This window comes from Ursus americanus, chromosome 4 (assembly GCF_024610735.1).
Source record: "Ursus americanus isolate L20-20 chromosome 4, mUrsAme1.1.p, whole genome shotgun sequence".
NCBI classification, from domain to species: domain Eukaryota; kingdom Metazoa; phylum Chordata; class Mammalia; order Carnivora; family Ursidae; genus Ursus; species Ursus americanus.
In genome coordinates, this window is record NC_142130.1 from 73,481,740 (window position 1) to 73,502,100 (window position 20,361).

The following is a 20,361-nucleotide window of genomic DNA, read 5'->3' on the forward strand; positions in this document are numbered from 1 at the left end:
TAACCATTCAAAAACTTTTACTTTAAATTCCTTGTGGCAGATCATGATGACACCGAACATGCAAGGTATTATCATGGCGATAGGTAAATCCAGGAATGTATATGACAGGTGTGGCCCTGAAGCAGGGTTCTTTAAGGTACAATTAACATTTTCATTTAATTCTTTAATGTTTTTAAATGAACTTCTTCAAATACTTTATTTCCTTGAGTTAAATTTAGTTTCCTATATAATTTCTCTTTTCCTATCTTAGCCACGGCCACCTGATATTCTGAGGGTTTCTACTATCCATGAAGTGAGAGTGATAAGTGATTTTTTTTTTTTTTGTAACTCAGATAATTCAACAAAAAGAACAAAGCATTTTACTAGAGTTACCCTATAGTGCACCGTTGGGTTGTTAGCAGAAATTTGAATTGTGTTTTTATTTGAAGGGAATAAAGGGATTGATGAGCGAAAACAGGAACCGAGTAATTACTTCTGATACAGTTTATTTTCTTCTCATTGGTGATACTATTAATCAATATTAACAATATTTTTTTCAAATTTCACTATCATTTGATTCTTAAACTGCTTTCTTCACTTGGTTGTTTCAAAACTGATTTTGTTCATTTATTTTATGTTTCTTATTCACTTACGTTTTCTCCTGAATTAATTTATAATATCCTAGTCGTTTCAAGAAATGTGAGAGATAATGCTAAGTGAAATAAGTCAAGCAGAGAAAGACAATTATCATATGGTTTCTTTCATCTATGGAACATAAGAACTAGGACGATCGGTAGGAGAAGAAAGGGATAACGAAAGGGGGGGGGGTAACCAGAAGGGGGAATGAAGCATGAGAGACTGTGGACTCTGAGAAACAAACTGAGGGCTTCAGAGGGGAAGGGGGTGGGGGAATCGATAGGCTGGTGATGGGTAGTAAGGAGGGCACGTATTGCATGGTGCACTGGGTGTTATACTCAACTAGTGAATCATCGAACTTTATATCAAAAACCAGGGATGTACTGTATGGTGACTAACATAATAAAAAAAATATAAAAAAATAAAAAGGTGAGACCATCAAGCAGTTGCATTATTCCATGACCAAATCTTTTTTCCCTTTAATGATGTGAAAATGTTGGGGTTTGGGAGCAAATGGTTAAGAAAGAATTCTTGAGACACCTTTGGTGCAGAACGGTGGTTTTATTAAAGCACGGGGACAGGACCTATGGGCAGAAAGAGCTGCACTGGGGTTGTGAGGGGTGGCTGATTATATACTTTAAAATTGGGAGGGAGTTAGGGATAGCATAAATCTCTAAGGAATTTAGAGGCAAGGTTTTCAGGACCTTGAGGGGCTAGCTGTTGTAAGGAGAAGGTCATTTATCACCATCTAGTAAAACGTTAGTCATGAGACCCTTCAGATGTATATCCGTGGGCCATATGCTTGGAGGATGATTGCTAACATATATCTTGGTGGGTGGTGGAGGTTAGAGATAAAGGAAGTTTCCAAAGGAATTTATATATATATATATTTTATAATTTTTATTTTGCTATATTAGTCACCATACATTACATCCCCCGTGGAATTTTTATATATTAAAGGAGACTTACAGGATCCTGGAGGTCAGGCTAATGTGAAGATAAGGTTGCCTTCGCCCTTAGCAAAGTAGTCACATCCGGGCAGTTCAATTCCTAGAGGAAGGTCATGTAGCTTGTCTCAAGGGCTTGTCAATGAGTGGGCTGTAAGTTGTAAGGAAGTTTAATTTTTTTCTTCTTTTGCCTTTGTTTGCCACATCCTCTAATACCAGATCTTTAATATATTTTAATTACAAATATTATTGGTTTTACATTTTTGAAAGATGAAAGCACTGTATATTTTGTCTTTTTATTTTGATTTACCAAAAACTTCAAGTTGTTTTCACTTCTCACCCTTTTTAGTGTTTTTTTTTTCCTAAAAAAACAAAAAGGCTTTATTGAGGTATACTTCACTATAATAAGCTGTATGCTCTCTTTCTTGATCTTAAAAATCTAAAATTTTCCTTAATTTTCTATATTCTTCCCTTATCCAACTCAATCTTCAAAAAGCTACTTATTTTCCCTTTCTTTCATTCTTTAATACAAAAAAAGGCCTTGTGCATAGTAGCCTTATGTAATAAACACTTTTGAACTTGTTAGAATTACAGCGACCAGCCACCTTGGTGTGCCCAGGACTGAGGGGTTTTCTGGAATACAGGGTTTTAAGTGCTAGACAGACTGGTCGCAGGATGAGTTGATCACCCTATTAAGTAAGAAAGGTTGAAAAACTGCTGTTATTGAAAAAAATGAAAGAAAATTTTGTTTAAAAAGTCACCTTATTTCCAGCTGGTCTACATTTTCATTTCTTAAAATACACTGAATGTATGTCTTCTAAAGTTTTCCTCTATTTGTCATGTGGAAATTATCTGTCATTTACAGTGACATTGTCATTTTTTTTTCAAGTTGGGTATCTTTATGTTGAATTGGGTATTTCACATTTTTTAGATTAATGCCTGCATATATTTTAAAGAGCCAGCTAATTATATACACTACAAACAACAGTACATCCACCGCACCCCTGCTGTGGTAACAGCTTCCGGTTATTTTATCTAATCCTCTTGGCATGAATTCCATATCTTTAAGAAAACACAGAATGCTTGAGTTTTTGTGATTCTTAGTTTACACATTTCCTTTTGAATTCCCTACTAGGTGATGTGAACAATGTGCTCTCCTCCTGTCTCTGCTCCCCACCATAGTTCCCACCCTTCCATCTATCTGTGCCACACACACACACACGTGTAAAATTTTGTCATTTGGAGTAAATCAGAATTCTCAGTTTGTATTATTTCTGTGTATGCTATTCAGGATTAAGCGGAGTCATAAACATTACTTTGACTTTTTTTCCCCCCCTCAGCTTTCATTTTCCTTGGAGTTTTATTTTTTGGTTTGCTTAGTTTTCTATATGTATTACTGATGTACTTCTAAACTCTCTGCCAGTCGTTTAAATCTTCTCATATTCCATTGTCAGTTTTACCTTCTTGGGGAAATTTATTCTGGATTAAACTTCTTCTGGAATAGACATCTTCTATAAGTCTATTCCAGAGCTTTGTAACCTGCTTCAGTCTCCATTGGTTTTCTTTTACCCCCAGTGTATAACTAATATCTTGGGATCTTTATTCACCATTACCTGGGGATGCCCTTTGTGTCTTGTCCTTTATGTATTTTCCATATTTCATATATTTCTCTTTTTCAGTTTACCCTCTGATTTTGAGGCAGCAGCAAATCTCTGAAGTTTATATCCATGTGTATTTATTTTCACCTATCTGTAATTGAGGGATATATACACACACACATACACACGTATATACATACACACACCATACACACACACATATATAGAATCTCATGTAAATATTACCAGTTGTTTATAATTAATGTATATTTTTGGTGTAGGTAAATGATTAGCATTTTGGAAAATTGTAGCTGATATTATGTAATTTCAGAAAATTTGTCATGTAAATAACAAAAGAATATGTACACAGTGCAGTCATTCAGTAATATATAAGTGTCTGAATTAAAACCAATAATGGCAGTCTCTACCATCGCTCTGTGTAACCACTGTTATTGTGTAACCTTTCTGATGTTTTCCTTTTGTTTATACAATCATGCATATAATAGGGAATTTTTTTCATTTTTAAATTTTACTATTCATGTTATTTTGTAACTTCTGTCACTCAGAAATATATTGTGGGCATTCTTAAAGTGAAGGCAGTATATCGACCACATTATCCTTTCTACCTGCATTTAGTACTCCACAGTATAGATGTGTATTTTCATTTGTTTTATATTACCCTCTTTATGGACATATATCCTGTTTTTTCCCAGTCTGCCATTTTTGTTTGAGTTCATTTATGGTATCTTTTTTTCATAAAGAAAATTTTAAAACACTGTGCTTTCCAATCTTTCTGCTCCTTTTTGGATTCTGGAGTTTCATTGCTATACAAAAAGTCTTCTTTGACCCAAGCTATTATAAGTTTTCTGCATTAGTTTCTTAAAGCACTTTTCTTAGTAAATTTTTATTTTTATGAATTCAGATGTTTCCATCATTTACTCAATAGCATTTTATTCGGGTTTTTCTACATCATCTATTAATTGTATTTTTCTTTTTTGTGTTATCTTCATCGGGTTTGATTTTATGCTTATGTTTAGTAAATGAATTTGAAAGCTTTTTTGTTTTTCTTATACTCTGGTGTAGTTTACATAGGAATTATATATTTCATAAGAGTAAGTTAGAACTTGTAAAACCGTATAAGGCTAGCCCCTTTTTTGGTTGTAGGTTTTTTGAAAAATTTTTTTTGTTCCTTCTATAGTGATTGACCTATTTAAACATGTTCTCTTTTCTTGGCAATTGATTCTAATCATTATGAACATTCCGTATTAATTCACAAAATATATACATAACCGGTAACTAACATATGATAGCTACTAATATCTTACTGTTTCCTAAATTAGTTATAGTATATTCTTAATTTTTATTTTTAATATTTGTTTATTTTATTATACATAATTATAGATAAGTATAGTATAGTACAGTAATATAGACACAGCTGTATATCTTCTTCTTCTGTCGCATTACCAAAAATATCTTTATTGGGTTTATTTTTAGCTTTTTGGTTATGAGAAGTTTTTCAACTCTGCCTGTTTCTAGAAATGCACTTCCATATGTATTATGATTAGATCAATTTTCAAAATGTCCTATATGTTTGCTAGTGGTAAACCATGTGATGAAATGTTGGTTTTTACTGATAAAAAGATAAATTGGAGAATGGAACTTGCTAAGTGGACTTGCTAAGGTTTAACCTCTTTATTAGGAAAAGTCACCAGCTCAATCACAGATACAATATTAACCACAGGCCCTCCCACATGGGAGTCTGCCCCCTATAAACACATAATATGAGAGTTAATATGCAGGCAGAGCTGGAAGAATAAATGAAGAAAGATGCTTATTTGGGTTCTTTTCCCAATTGACTATGTTATGATTAGTTTCCACTGTTAACAGAAAATCCCCAATTTATAGAGAAGTTTTTGCCATGTAAAGATGAAATTCAGAGAAAGGCAGTACAAGAGTACTATGATGAGCAAATATAAAAACTAGAAGGAAAATATTCACAAAGTACTTGTTGCTTGTATGTGTTCATGCGGTGGTGGCAGTGGGAGGGTCATATCATAATTGTAATCATGGGATTTGTATACTTTTTTTCATTTACTTTGACAGACATTAAAATATTTTTGTGGGTTTTTTTGTTCTTGTTTTTTGCTTTTGTATTTGGTTTTTTTTTGGAGGGGGGCCTATACCTATTAAAGTGTCCTTAGAATTTTAATGAAGTACCAACAGTTCTGTATTCCTGAAACTTTTTTTCTTGGTGATCCTAACAATTGTTTCCAATAGTTGTTCCTAGATGACATAACTTTATCACTTTTTTTTACTTTTGAAATGCCTATTATTATTACCCCTTTGTTTACTCAAAAGATATAAAAGTATATTTATTACAATATAAAACATGCCAAAAAGTACAGTTCATTAGGGTGCAGCTCAGTCAGTGACCACAGCGTGAATATGTCCGTATAATTCCCAGTTAGGCCTGGAACACTACAGTACTTCAGAAACGAATTTTGTTTCTCCTTCCTGTCACTCACTACATTCTTCCACTACCCAAAAGTAGACATTATCTGGACCTCTAACAACATAAATAAGTTTTCTTATCCTTTATACACTTGGGATCTTCTACTGTTGGTCTTTTTTTTGTCTGGCTGCTTAAGAACATGTTTGGGGTTTTAGCTGTTTTATTGGATATAGTTGTAGTTAATTCTCATGGTATTCCATTGTATGACTATCCTGTAATTTTTTCCCATTCTCTTGATGGGCATATCAAGACATATTTATTACCTGGTAATATCAGGGCACTGTCCTCAATCCAATGTATGTTTTATAATTTTACTTTATTAATGGTCTTAAACCTTTCTTGTTTGATTTATTCCTAGATGTATAAAAAAAGTTTGTTTTTATGAATTGAGTCACTTACCCCTACTTTTTCTACCAAGTCATTGGTAGGGTAGGTAGTGCGAGAGCTAATTAATTTTATTTATTTATATTGTATCTAGTTACCTTATTGGGCTCTTATGTTTTCTAATAATTTTTTAGTTGATTCTTGTCATTATTTCAGTATGTACACTGGCGCCCAATAATTATCTCATAACTGGGATAATTTCCATTATACTTTTTATTTCATTTCTGTTTTTATTATGTTAATCAGACTTTTCAGAATATAGTTAAATATGAAAATAATGTTAGAAATAAGCTCCTTTGCTTACTTTCTGATTTTAATGCACGTGTCTCTAGTGTTTTATTTTCAAGTATGATGTATAGTATTGGTTTTTTTTTTAATAGATTTCCCTTTACAAATTTAAAAACACTTTCTCAAATTCATAGTTAAAAGATTTTCTTCTAAACCGATTGATGTTGGAATTTAGAAATATTCTAAGGTATCTGTTTGAAATGTGAACAGATTGCTTTGTAATTCTTAATCCTTAGAATGTAAAGATTTTAACATTGACCCCCCCCTTTTTAAACATTGTAAACACTGTTTCTATATATTCTTTTTGTACACAGTGTAGTTTATCAAAAATGGTTGACTGTTGGCATCTGTGTTCATAGATGAATTGATCTCCAATTTCCTTTTTTATATTTGTCAATATTTTATATTCAGATTATGCTGGCCTTGTGTAATCATTCAGGAGACTTTTCCCTTTTCTCAGGCTTTGGAGTAGTGTAGATAGAGAAATCATTTGGTCCTTGAAGATTTGATGTTAACAGCACAACTTTAAAACAATGTGGGCCTGATTCCTTTATCGGGTACAGACCTTGGGCAACCTTTTCAGTTCTTCTGTAGCTGTACTGGGTCTCTTCAAGAACTTGGTGGTTTTTCTACCTTTTAAAACAATTCTGGTAATTTGTATTTTCCTAAATGATCATCTGTTTAATTAAAAATTTGTAGTTTATTGGCATAAGTTTCATGTATTATTTTTTAAAACAATTTTTAAAGCTTTTTTTTTTTTTTTTTTGTATTTTTGGTATTGTCACCTTTCTTATATGCGGTGGTGAGTTTTCGCCCATGCTTTGGTTTTGCATCAGCTTTTTGGAAAGAAAAGCTTTTGACTTTTTTATCTAGTTGCCACATTATTTTATGTCTTCTACCTCACTTTAGTTTATTTTCTCTATTCTTCCCTTTTCCCCTCCAGCTTCTTGAAATGTACTTTGGAAAATGTACTGATTAAATTGGAATTTTCCTTTGACTACCAGTCTGGCTATGTCCTTATAGGTTTTGATATCTTATGATCCCAATATTAATATAATTTCGATTCCTTTGGCCCAAGAATAACTTAAGACAATATTATTTTAATTCCTAAGAGTTTAGTTTGGGAGTTGTCTTTATTTTTAATTCTTGTATGTATTGCATTTTGGTCAAATCATGTAGCCTGTATGATTATAATCCCCTAGAATGTGAATTAGGTTTTCTTCCATCTTTTGGTACACTGTCAGTTTTTTAAAAAATAGTCTATAAGCATTTAATTTATATGCACACTCACACATACATACACATTGTGAAGTCAACTAACCTTATTTCAGAGATAAGAGCATTAAGACTTGGAGAACTTTGTAACTTGTTTTATATTGCAATTAATAAGTGGTATACCTAACTTTCTGAGTCTTAGTCTAACTGCTTTTCCCTTAGATCTTTCTGCCTCCAGAATATATTGTATGTTTATATATTTGGTATCTTCCGATGTCTGTATATACTACAGAAAAATAAAGTCTGTAAAAATTATACATTTAGAATATGATTTTATAATATGATTTAGAAAGGTAGAAAAAGTCTAGGTAGTAATCATTTGGGTCTTTGCAACCAAAGATTTCAAAAAAGAAAGAAACTAGTCTTATTGAATGGGTTATCTGTAGATAGATGGGTAACAAATAATAAAGGACATAATGCGTTTAGAGAACTTAGGAAACGAGGGCATGTGTGCATCTATGGGAAGACAAGCCTGACCTAAGTGGAAGGAAGTCTTTGTTGAAGAGTCATAGGGAATAAGACTGATAGGTAACTCTGACTTTTAAAAATTAATTGCAAAGCAGTTCTATCACCTAATGACCAGTATTACATTTCATTTTGTAAATGTTTGGTAGTTTCATTGCAGTATCTGTGGCAGTTAATTTAAATAATTACCTTCATAGGCAGCCAAAGTATGGAAAGGACAAGAATAATTCTAGGGCAGGATTCTGAGGAAGTAGTATGAATCAAATTTGACAACTCAGCAGTGTTAACTTTACTCCTAACGATAAATAGTGAGGAACTCTGCTAAATATACTGACATGGAACATCTGCTGAAATTTTTAAGGAATAGATCTGATTGCAGTATATTTTAAACAGAAAAAGTTTTTAGAAGGAAGTTCATAAATAAAAATAATTGATAATTATAAAAAATAATTTGTGCTGGTAAAAAGTGTTTTTTGTGTGTTTGAAAAATTGTAGAAATTTAGATGTGCCTTTAACCTCTGCTAGTTTAAATATCTATAGATTTTAACTTTGGCATTTACTTGTGCAAATTAGGAGTATCTTAAATAGAACAAAATTAAGAGATAAATATAATTTTAGAATTAAAGAGGGATATGTATTCCAGCTTGCTAATAGAAATCTCTTTGCTCCTTATGAAAAATAAAGTTCCTATTTTGAATGTAGGTAAAAAAAAAAAAAAAAGATGTATCCATTTAGTGTTATAATTCCTTATCTCTAAACCTACAATATTACTTTAAGAGACTCAATACAAACTTATTTTATTTTGGTCATATTAATTTTGGCCAAAAGCATGATACCTGAAATATTTAAATATTGAAAACTTGGAATAATTTATGACAGTCATTGTCTGAAGACCATAATAAGGAAGAACAGTTATTGATTGGTTTTGTTTTATATTTATTCTGAAATTCAGTATAGTTTGGTTATTAAATTATGTGCGCCTTTTTTTTTTTTTTCCAAATTGGGAAAATGGGAAGATTTTAGAGTTCTAAGCAAAGCTTATGTGTGCTAGTTAGGTATGCATTGAAGTGCCTTAATAATCCTACATGTGAAAATATAGTTTTCATGGCTATTTTAACCACAGTATGTATAACCAAAAAAAAAAAAAAAAAAAAAGGAACACAACTTATTTTAGCTATAAAGTAATAATTCTGTTTACAATGCTAAGTTATATAGAAAGAACTTATTAGCCTTCCCTTTAATGAAATATAAGAATGTATAACTAGAATGTTTCATTTAATGTTTGTCAGTTACATTTTCTCCCTTTTATAAAATATAGCACAGCATCTGGATGGCCAAGAATTGCTTAAGAAAGGCATGCTTTTAAAACAAACAAACAAAAAAACCAACAAAAAAAAGTAACCTTTCTAATAGAATTGATTTTTTGTGACTTATTTTGCATGTGGCCCCAAAATGCTTTCTGGTTTATAGAGCTAGGATTTAGATATAAGTCCAATATAAATGAATATTATAAAATGTATTATTTTTAATCATACAGGTTTCTTGTATACAGCAGTATTCGATATATAACCCTACATTTGTTTCTGTATGAGCCAATATTTTCCAAATGGTTTGCTCGTGTGTAGAAACATGTATCAATATTATTTCCTGTTATAATTAGTTATAAATTCTGAGGTGTTCTGTTTATAAAGAAAAAGGAAGTTCAAGTATAAGGTGATAATAGTGCTAATATTCATTATTATACGAATGAAATTCAAATATCTTTGAAGCAACAAGGAATTCATTCTGTGGTAACTCCGGTCTCAGGGCTTACTTTTTCATTCTTTCTTTTTAGACTCTTCAGCTAAAAGGTAATTATAATGGTATTATTATGCATGTAAGAGCCAGCCATTTTCTTTCAGATATGGGTATTCCTGGAAGCTGAATTTCAACCCTAAAATTTGGGATATTCAAGATACACATGAAACTGATACTGGAAAGCATAGGATAAGAGATACTGAGTATCGCAGTTTTAGGATGCTTCTACTCAGACCACCAGACTCTGATAAGTTTTACAAAATTATTCGCGTAGTGCACTTAGGTTATTGTTTAGTTTAATACTTCTCTACGTGAAAACAAAAAAACATTATTACAATGAAGGGATAAGGAAATACACATATGGTCAGTTTTAGAAAATTCTTTTAAACTATGGAATATGGGACAGTAGTTTATAGATGTATTACCTTGTTTGTAATACTTTAAAAGAAAAAATGTATTTGAACACAAGAATAATTAAAGCTGTAATATTGAAGGATTTTAATTATTATAATTAACCAAAATTGGCATTTTGTTACATTTTCTAGGCAATTAAGTTGGAGTATTCAAGATTGGTTAAATTGGCCCAAGAAGATACCCCACCAGAAACAGATTATCGTTTACATCATGTAGTGGTCTATTTTATCCAGAACCAAGCGCCAAAGAAAATCATTGAGAAAACATTGCTAGAACAATTTGGAGATAGAAATTTGGGTTTTGATGAAAGGTAATTTAAAAATGTGAAATATCGAACTTACATGCTCAAATTGTCTTTTTAAAATAGTTTTCTATGCGGTTTTTTAATGTTTATTTTATACCTACAAAAAGACCTATTTCAGTAAATACAGCACAAAACTTAATTTGAACAGTTGCTTTGTAATTTCTTTGGAGTTTATAGTCATGACCTTTAAAAGTTTGAGCTGAAAATAATTTAGATTGTTTTAGTATATTTTAATTATTGACCAAGGTACTGAGCTAAGCAACATAAAGATGTATAGAGGGATATAATATAATCACTGCCCTTTGGTGGGGACTCAGTATTTTAGAGAAATAAAGAATTTCTCAATCTCTGCACTATGTATATTTGAGTCAGATAGTTCTTTATTGTGGGGGGCTATCCTATAACTTGTAGGATATCTAGCAGTGTTCCTGACCTCTACCTGCTAAGTGCTGGTAGCACCTCTCACAAGTGGTGACAACCCAAAGTATCTCCAGATATTGCCAAATAATCCTTTGAGGAACAAAATTACCTTGTTTGAGAATCACTAGAGAAAAGTATTTAATTGTATACACAAGTAAAATAGTTTAATGCCCTCTGATATCAAGAGAAGCCTTAAAATGGTTTAATTACAGTTCACCCTTGAACAGTGTGGAGATAGGGGCGTTGACTCTCCGTGCAGTCAAAAATCTGCACATAAAGTATATAATTTTTGACTCCCCCAGAACTTAACTGCTAATAACCTACTGTTGACTGGAAGCCTTACTGATAACATAAACGGTCGATTAACACATATTTTGTATGGTATATGGATTTTATTTTCATATGTGTTGGGTAGTTTAGTTTTGTGTCACATATTTTTCAGTTTTTATGAATTTTGCTTTTGATTTAGGAATGCATTTCTTTTATTTGAAGGTGTCACAACATAATGAAAGTTGCTCAAGCTAAACTTGAAATGATCAAACCTGAAGAAGTAAACTTGGAGGAATATGAGGTAATGTGCCCTTTGAGAGGTTGAACTGTAGATTGAGGAATTCTGTAGTTCCCTGATCTCCCTTTCATTTTACACAGCTGAGCACAGGAGAGAATAAGGCATAGAGAGGGTAAAGTAACCTGCCCAGAGCTTTCACAGCCAGCAGATCACAGCTTGGTTAACACAACCTGCATCCTTTTTTTTTTAATGTAATAGAACCTGCATTCTTAAATGCCGTTATGGTCACTGAAGCCATGCTGTATTTCTTCTTTGTTTGCCTCATCAGATTATTTTAGGGAGGAAGTTGCAAGGTTGCTTTACTCACCGTATGCCATATACATTTGTCATATTGGACAGTGTTGTACACGTGAGCTAGAGCATGCATGCACACTCATGTCATGCTTAAGGTAATTTTTGTACACAAAATACTCTTTGTGTTCTTTGGCTTTAAAATTAATATATTTTTTTTAATTTACCAATTCAAACACCTAGTATTTCTTCAGCCTTTTAAATTTAACTTTATACATTGTCTTTTTTTATTAAACTTTTTTTTTAAAAGATTTTATTTATTTGTCAAAAAGAGAGAGCGAATGAGCACACAAGCAGGGAGAGCAGCAGGCAGAGGGAGAAGCAAGCTCCCTGCCGAGCAAGAAACCCGATATGGGACTCGATCCCAGGACCCTGGGATTATGACCCGAGCTAAAGGCAGACACTTAACCATTTGAGTCACCCAGGTGTCTCAACACATTGGCTTTAAATTTATAAATCTAGTACATTTTAAGTTGATTTCATAGTGTCTTTGATTAATATTTGATCCCATTTACAAACTTAATTACTTTAGATTTCCTTAAACAATTACTGTAATTCACCACATTAACATATAAGAAAAATATTCATTTTTGATGAAAACCCTTAGCTAACCTGTAATACAAGGTGTAACGCTTTAATCTGCTAAGGAGTGTCTCAAAAAACCACAAAACTAGCAAATATATAGAATTGTGGACATTGAAAGCTTTCCTTTTGTAATCAGGAAAGATAGAGATGTCTGCAGCCACTTCTATTCAGAATTTTACTGGAAATTCAAATGGGCAGCAAGGCAACAAAAATAAGCAAAAAGTAAAAGATTGGAAAAGAAAAAGCAAAGTTATTATTTGGAGATTTTACACCTAGAAAATACAAACAAAATCTACAGATTAATTAATTGAAGCTAATAAGAGAGCATTGCAACATGCAGAACCTATGTCAAACACCAGTTTTATTCCATTAACCCAGCAGCAGATAGTCAGAAAGTGAAATTTTAAGAAATGACATCATTTATAATAGCATCAAAAAGTGTGCAGTAACTAGAAATAAATTTAGCAAAAGATGTGCATGACTTCAGGAGACATTAAAGAAGACCTGAATAAATGGGTATACATACCATGTTTGGACAACTTGATATTGTAAAGGGCCATTTTACCCCAGAGTAGCTTATTGATTCTGTGCAGTGCCTGTCAAACTTCTAGCAAGTTGTTTGATGTGGCTTGAAAAGCTGATTTCAAAAATTTTATGAGGGGTGCCTCGTTGGCTCAGTCAGTGGAGCGTGCAGCTCGATCTCAGCTTCATGAGTTTGAGCCCCATGTTGGGTATAGAGATTACTTAAATAAAAGTTAAAAAAAATTATGAAATGCGAGCATCTCAGTCTGGCTCAGTAGGAAAGCTTATTCTACTAGAAATCAGGAGATACCATTCTTAACCATTATGCTTTATAATAATAATAGCATAAGGGTAGGTAATTTAGAACAATATAGCAGAATGGAAAATCTGAGAACATACGCACAAATAAATGTACACATGATATATGCCAGAGATGCCAAGCAAGTGGGTTACTTGCTCTGTTTGTCCCCAAGATCCAAGTTGCATGGGACTTGATTTTTAATTATGATTTGACTCTGCAGTCTCTCCGGAGCCAGGGTTGCTTCATCCGATTAGATTCAACATATTTTTGTTCTGAGCACTCCTCACATTCTAACTGCAGAGCCATTAAATCTGACACGTATTTACGTGGCATGTTTTCAGATTTGGTGTGTCCTGCATATCTTTATCTTGCTCTGAGTGACGACCCAGGAAACCGTGGCCCACAGACCAAATCCAGCCCACCGCCAGTTTTTATAAAACAGTTTTATTGGAACACAACTATTTGTTTACATATTGTGGACGAACGTTTTCACATTTCAGTCGCAGAGTTGAATAGTGACAAGAGACTGCGTGGCCTGCGAAGCCTAAAACACTTACTGGCGAGGCCTTTACAGAAGAAACTTAACAACTTCTTAGGCAGTTCTGATGACAGTAGAGTGGCAATTTAAATACTTTCCCAGAAAAGCTAACTTTAATTATTTATTAAATCCTGTATTGAATTTAGTTATGGTTTTCCTTGAAGTAGTTTGGTTTTTTTTTTAATAAGTTAAAGAAAAATCCTGATTTTGTTTTCTAGTTAGAGGGTGTCAATTCTGAATCGTTGAATCCTATTACATGCCCAATAATTGGGTTTTTGGAAGGAGGGGCAGTTGAAATGTGACATGCTTCTATTCTTTTCACCATATCTCAGATGAATAAACTATTCAGCTACCATATTTAAAATAAAATGTAACATAAATTTGGTAAAATTAAAAGGTTAAATAAATTTATTATAACGTTTTTCTTTTAGTTCCTTAACATTCTTCATCAAATAGTAGTCTTCTGCATCCAATGTGATACACATCTATAATAATATTTTAATAGTATACCTTTATACAGAAAAAATTTTGAGAGGCAAAAAACATGGTAGATTATCTTGCCTTTGTATTTCTGTTACAGTGAATCATGATTTAATTCCTCATTCATTTCCAATAATTTTTACATTTATTATTATACTAATAAAATAATCTTGTGTATCAAAAATGAAAGTCTTGATTTAGGTCTAGTTTATCTTAATTTTGAACTGGATAATTCAATTTGGTTCTATTAATGTGAATACTTGTCAGAACAATGCATTACTTTATGAACAGTTTTCATTGTGGTTTTAATATCCTATTCTGCATTCTTTTAAAATTTTTTTTACCTACAGGAGTGGCATCAGGATTATAGGAAATTCAGGGAGACAACCATGTATCTCATAATTGGGCTAGAAAATTTTCAAAAAGAAAGGTAAGGCATAGTAGTCAAATATTATTTTTTGTACTTAATTCTATTCAGATATGACTTCATCTGTAGAAAATATTCACAATACATATTTTTGATAAACTTTTAACTTTATAAGTTTTAGATTTACAGAGAAACTGTATAGTTTACAGAAATGTTCCTGTATACCCCATATATTTTGTTTTTCCAATTAAATCTGTAAGGTTGGCATTAGTTAGTCTTTGTTTTTATCAGCTCTCAAATATTACAGTTGAAGTTTAGGATGGAATAGAATTAGATTGAAGCCTAGAAGTTTGCTTGGGACCAAAGAAGCTGGTAGCCCAGCACAGGGAATTTGTATTGTGTCTTCAGTCTCCAGCCGTTTTCATATTCTTTCTGAGTCTAATCTTGATTTCAGAGCAGAGATAGTGTTTTTCTAATCTGTCTCTTTGTCCAAACTTCCAGTTACTATAAAAAAATATCGCTGTAGAGAATTGATCACTTGTCTTCTAAGTATTGTGACTTCAAACATCATTTTTCATTTAGATTACAGATGGTTTTAAAGGAATTTCTGCTTGTTAAACTATTATTTACTTTTAAATGTTATTAAGAAGAAAAGATGGATATTTATTTATTTGCACATTATTCACTAGTTTGTGTTTACATTTTATCCACATATTTCTTAATTCATATTCTTTAACGTGAATGTACTTGACTAGTGATTATTTTTGAAAGTGCTATATTTTAAATATTCTCTAATAGTGCATTCAAGTAAAAGGGTTATTGAATTCCTTCTTTTCTTTCTTTTCTTCACTTGTTTTATATAAAGTATAGGAAACCTCCACTGAGATGTTAATGCAATTTTGTTTTTAAATGACAACGCGGGCTGTTACTTCTAGAGCTTTGCTGGCCATCCTGGTAGCCACCAGCCCTATGTGACAATTTAAATTTAAGGATTTTAAAAGTAAAAACTCAGTTTCTCAGTCACACTAACCACATTTTGAATGTTTATTAGCCACCTGTGGCTAATGGCTCCCGTATCGGCCAGCACAGACACAGCACTCCCATAAAAGTTCTGTTGGACCACGTTGCTCTATTTGTGGGACAGGGCACAGTGCCATCACTTTTACACTTAGCAAGATTTTAGAAGTTACCCAGAGTTAAAAAATAATGTTAATACTTGGATACAAATTATTAAAGTCCTAGTCCTTGTGTAATTTGTTTATTTTAATTTAAATTGGGTTAGTTAACATACAGTGCAATATTGATTTCTGGAGTAGAATTCAGTGATTCATCACTTACATATGACATCCAGTGCTCAGCACAAATACTGTGTAATTGAAGATAATTCACTTTGGTCAAAATAGAAAAGTATTTTCATTAGTAGCTCCATTTTATGAGTTTTTTTATTTTGGTCAGAGTTTTATTTCTATAATAGGAATATTCAAATTCACTTTAGGATATCTAAGATTAATATTTCTGAGAAAGATAGTCATGTGATCTTATAATTGAACAGAGTATCTAAGATGAATAAGCCATTTCCATTTTATAGATTAAAGTGTGTTTACTTACACTTATCTCCATAGAGATGCAATAACTTTTTCAAGGTCACATAATTAACTAGGGAGAGAAAAATTGAAATAGAGAGCTGTATTCTTGTAAAATTTAATGAAGTCAGATAGTACAAGAAGTATTTATTTTTCTCACTAAGAATTAAAAAGATGAAACTGACACTTTCTTGCTCTCTGCATTAACTTCTATATTAGCTTTTCTTAGTTAACATTTGTTAAAGGACTTTGAGATACAACTTGGAAATATGTTTTAATTTCATAATTTGCTTATTCTCAAATATATACTTATTCAGAAAGTGAGTATTCTGGTGTAGCAGATGTTATTGAATTGGAAAGGTCAACTAGAAAATTAGTAATGGTGACAAATAATATTTATGGAATATTATAAAAAGAAATGTTAATTTTACACTTTAAATATAGCAGTTACCACAGCTAGCAGGTTAGAAAATATTGCCAAAGGTTCTCTCCAACTTTTTTTAAAAATAAAACCATAACACTTGAAAGCCTTGAATGGAATACTGATTGATAGTCCATTGTCAAGTCTGAGAATAGTGAAGTGAAATCATGTTTTTAGGAACCGTAATTTTACAGTAGTATAAATGAAGATAATCTACAGGCTACATGGTCTTGTTTTATCTTAAAATAAGAATATGGTACCTGGACTGCTGAGTCTTATTCTCATTTGTTTGAATATACATTTGTAGGCACTTTAGAGGTTGTTGATAAAATATGGAAGTTGTGTACTTCAGTAAAAAATTGGAACAAGGTCATGGTTTCAGAGCTATTCTTAGAGAGGTGTGACTCAGGTCTTGAAGACCAGATAGGAATGTCATTCAGCAAGACTTTTAAATAGGAAACTTAATGGCTATAAAGGAAAAGGTAGATGTGCCAGCAGACTTCCTCAATTTAGTGGTGTAAAACATTTAATATTATTATCACTCCCTTCTTTTTTTTCTTTCATAAATAAAACAGAAAGTCTTTAGCTGAGGCTACATTTGTATTATTTCAAAATAAAATGCCATATTCGTAAGTTTTCACAAAAACAAATTCCTGGTAGAAGCCTTTTCAAAAAACTATATGAAATAACTTTTTTTTTTTTTTAAGATTTTATTTATTTATTCGACAGAGATAGAGACAGCCAGCGAGAGAGGGAACACAAGCAGGGGGAGTGGGAGAGGAAGAAGCAAGCTCATAGCGGAGGAGCCCGATGCGGGGCTCGATCCCAGAACGCCGGGATCATGCCCTGAGCCGAAGGCAGACACTTAACCGCTGTGCCACCCAGGCGCCCCTGAAATAACTTATTTTTTAAGAAATAGTTTCAGGTGTATAATTTAAGTTGTCATTAATTTCAGTTCTACATTTAATATTTGAAGTGTAGAAATGATTTATATTTGAGCACATGAAATTGAATAATAAACAGTAAAACTTAGTGTAACCTAGAGTTTTAAAAGTGTTTTATAGTATTTCACCTTTTAGGATGTTTCATTTTTCTGAATTAAGCCATAAGAAGGTATGTTATGATTAGAAAAACTCATACAAAGGAGATAGCTTATATTGTTCGTATTTCAGTTATAAATATATAGCTAATTCATTTCTTACAGCATATGAACAGAGGATAATTATTTTAGAGGCAAATAGAGTACTCAAACATTTTTACCCTCCTCCCTTTTTAAAACCAAGTTTGAACTTCATAACCTCTAGGTTTACATTAATGTAACATTAATATTACTTATATCAAATGTAAAAGACCTCACTGCCAGCTTTTATGTTAGTATGCTCTTTTTTTGTTTGTATCCCACTAGATGGTGTTTTCAGATTTAGAAGGATTCTTTTCCCTTTCTACTTACCCTGGGTCTCCTTAGGATATTCTCCCCTCTACCAGTTTACATTTTTCTCAATGATGAGAACTGTGGCTACACATAGAGAAAACTTGAATGGTCACTGAATGAAACAAATGATGTTTGTGATAAAGAAACAGAGTAACCTGATCCTTCCTTCAAACAAAAATGACATAATGTTAAAAAAGGAGATTCTGAGCTTTCATATCAGTCTTAATTTTGACTATAAATGGAAGACACGATGTAAACAATTACCAAAGAAGACTGGGAACTATCTAAATTCAACAATTATGGCCTTTTTCCTCCCAGTCTTTTCTTAATCCCTAGTTCCATTTTTTGTTTTTGTTTTTTTAACTTTGTTTATGACATAACTATATAACTGGTTTCATATGTGGCTGTTCCTAAAAAGATGCTCTCAGGCTTGTAGTGCATCAGATGATATTTTTATTGTAATGTTCTGAATAATCAAAACATAAATGTATACTTAAAATATTTTATAATTATAGTTGGCTTTTTTTTACGAAGATGAAATACTAATGCTCTGTGTCTCTTTTAATTTTTAAGTTATATAGATTCCCTGCTGTTCCTTATCTGTGCGTATCAGAATAACAAGGAACTCTTGTCCAAAGGTCCAAACAGAGGACATGATGAAGAATTGATATCACATTATAGAAGAGAATGTTTACTAGTAAGTTGAATGTTTGCTTTATCGTTTTGTTTTACATTGAACACATTTTCCAGACTCGTGCAAGTGATCGACTACAAATTCTGATGGGGAAAGCATTGTCTTGGTGTCTATAATCTGGGTTTAATCCCTTCAGATGTGAGGATGCACGCAATTCTTTTTTTATCCCTTCTCTTTATTGATCCTAAATATTGCAGGTGATAAACCAGAAATGTTCTTAAAATGGGATCAAAATAATTACAGTTTCATATTTAAATTTCTTCATCATTCTGCTGTTCCCTTTTTTGATGAGAGAAGAGGTGCTGCACAGGGCATGAGGAATTATTACTATTATTCCAGAAAAATAATAGAATTTTCTGAGTTTTTATAAATAGTATATTTGGTATACATAATGTCAAAAGATTTATTGTAATACAGTATCCTTTTTTCTCACCTAGTTGTCGGTAGTTTTTTTTTTTCTTCAAGTATTTTTACTATCCATGTGCAGAAATATTACTATTGTTGTATAAACTTTAAAAAATGTTTTTAGCAGTTTTTTTGCACCAGATTACTTTCTAGATTCTGGAGTACTTTGTTACTATTTGTCTAGTTAGCTAATATGTATAAAATCACAAATTCCATCTTTATACATTTTTCTCATTGAATTCATTCTTAACTATTAACATCACTCTGTTATATATTTTGAACACCTAAGTTGTGATTTTTTTTCCTTTATAGAATACACACACATGCACAAAAGTATTCAAGAATGTATGATTTTTGAACCTATTATAAGTTACATGGTTTAAGTGTACTTTAAACAACTTTAAGTAGGTGTGCTGATAAAATGTTTTCTTTCAGTTGAACTTCATAGTATAAGCTAATTGTAGTCTTTAATATTAAAGTCTTTAAATTTTTTGAATAAGAATATTAGGAGGTCGTGATCTTACCATTTTTCTCTCAGTTGCTTTTATTGTATCTGAGTGTATTTTAAAACTTGAAGTGTTAGTGGTTTGTATCCATGGAGGATAGTTCTTAATTTGGCCAGTTTCAAAAGGTTTTTGTTTTTGTTATTATGCATAGCTTTTTCTAAGAGACTTCATGCTGGAATAGGTTGAGATTGTTTTTCTCGATTGCTATTTGTTCTAATATTGTTCATAAACATACTTACGTTGTCTTCAGTATTAACACAAGTATTTGTATTTAATTAAAAGAAACAAAACTCTTCCTTTCCCCCTTGCATTAAGAAATTAAATGAGCAAGCAGCAGAACTGTTTGAATCTGGAGAGGATCGAGAAGTAAACAATGGTCTGATTATCATGAACGAGTTTATTGTCCCGTTTTTGCCCTTGCTGTTGGTGGATGAAATGGAAGAGAAGGATATACTTGCCGTGGAAGACATGAGAAATCGATGGTGTTCCTATCTTGGACAAGAAATGGAATGTAAGTTTAACCACTGCGAGTGGACACCTCAGTTGTTGGGGTTAAGCGCAGTTAGAATGAGACATTATTTATCCTTATAATTTTTTATGCTCTGTAATATTTTTACATTTGCATCATTACTTGTTTTCCTTATTTACA

At 32.0% G+C, this 20,361-nt stretch overlaps 1 protein-coding gene across 6 annotated transcripts in view; it reads left to right on the forward strand.

The window, feature by feature from the left end:
• Positions 1 to 20,361, forward strand: part of USP25 (ubiquitin specific peptidase 25) — a 138,707-nt gene that overhangs the window by 110,388 nt on the left and 7,958 nt on the right. For 3 of the 6 annotated variants that reach the window (XM_045785447.2, XM_045785448.2, XM_045785450.2), the window contains 6 exons: positions 41 to 136; positions 10,427 to 10,605; positions 11,512 to 11,590; positions 14,655 to 14,734; positions 18,681 to 18,804; positions 20,028 to 20,223. In XM_045785447.2, coding sequence (XP_045641403.1) covers positions 41 to 136; positions 10,427 to 10,605; positions 11,512 to 11,590; positions 14,655 to 14,734; positions 18,681 to 18,804; positions 20,028 to 20,223 — 754 coding nt within the window. The remainder of the gene's footprint in view (positions 1 to 40; positions 137 to 10,426; positions 10,606 to 11,511; positions 11,591 to 14,654; positions 14,735 to 18,680; positions 18,805 to 20,027; positions 20,224 to 20,361) is intronic. The other 3 variants (XM_045785449.2, XM_045785452.2, XM_045785453.2) reach the window with 1 other exon arrangement.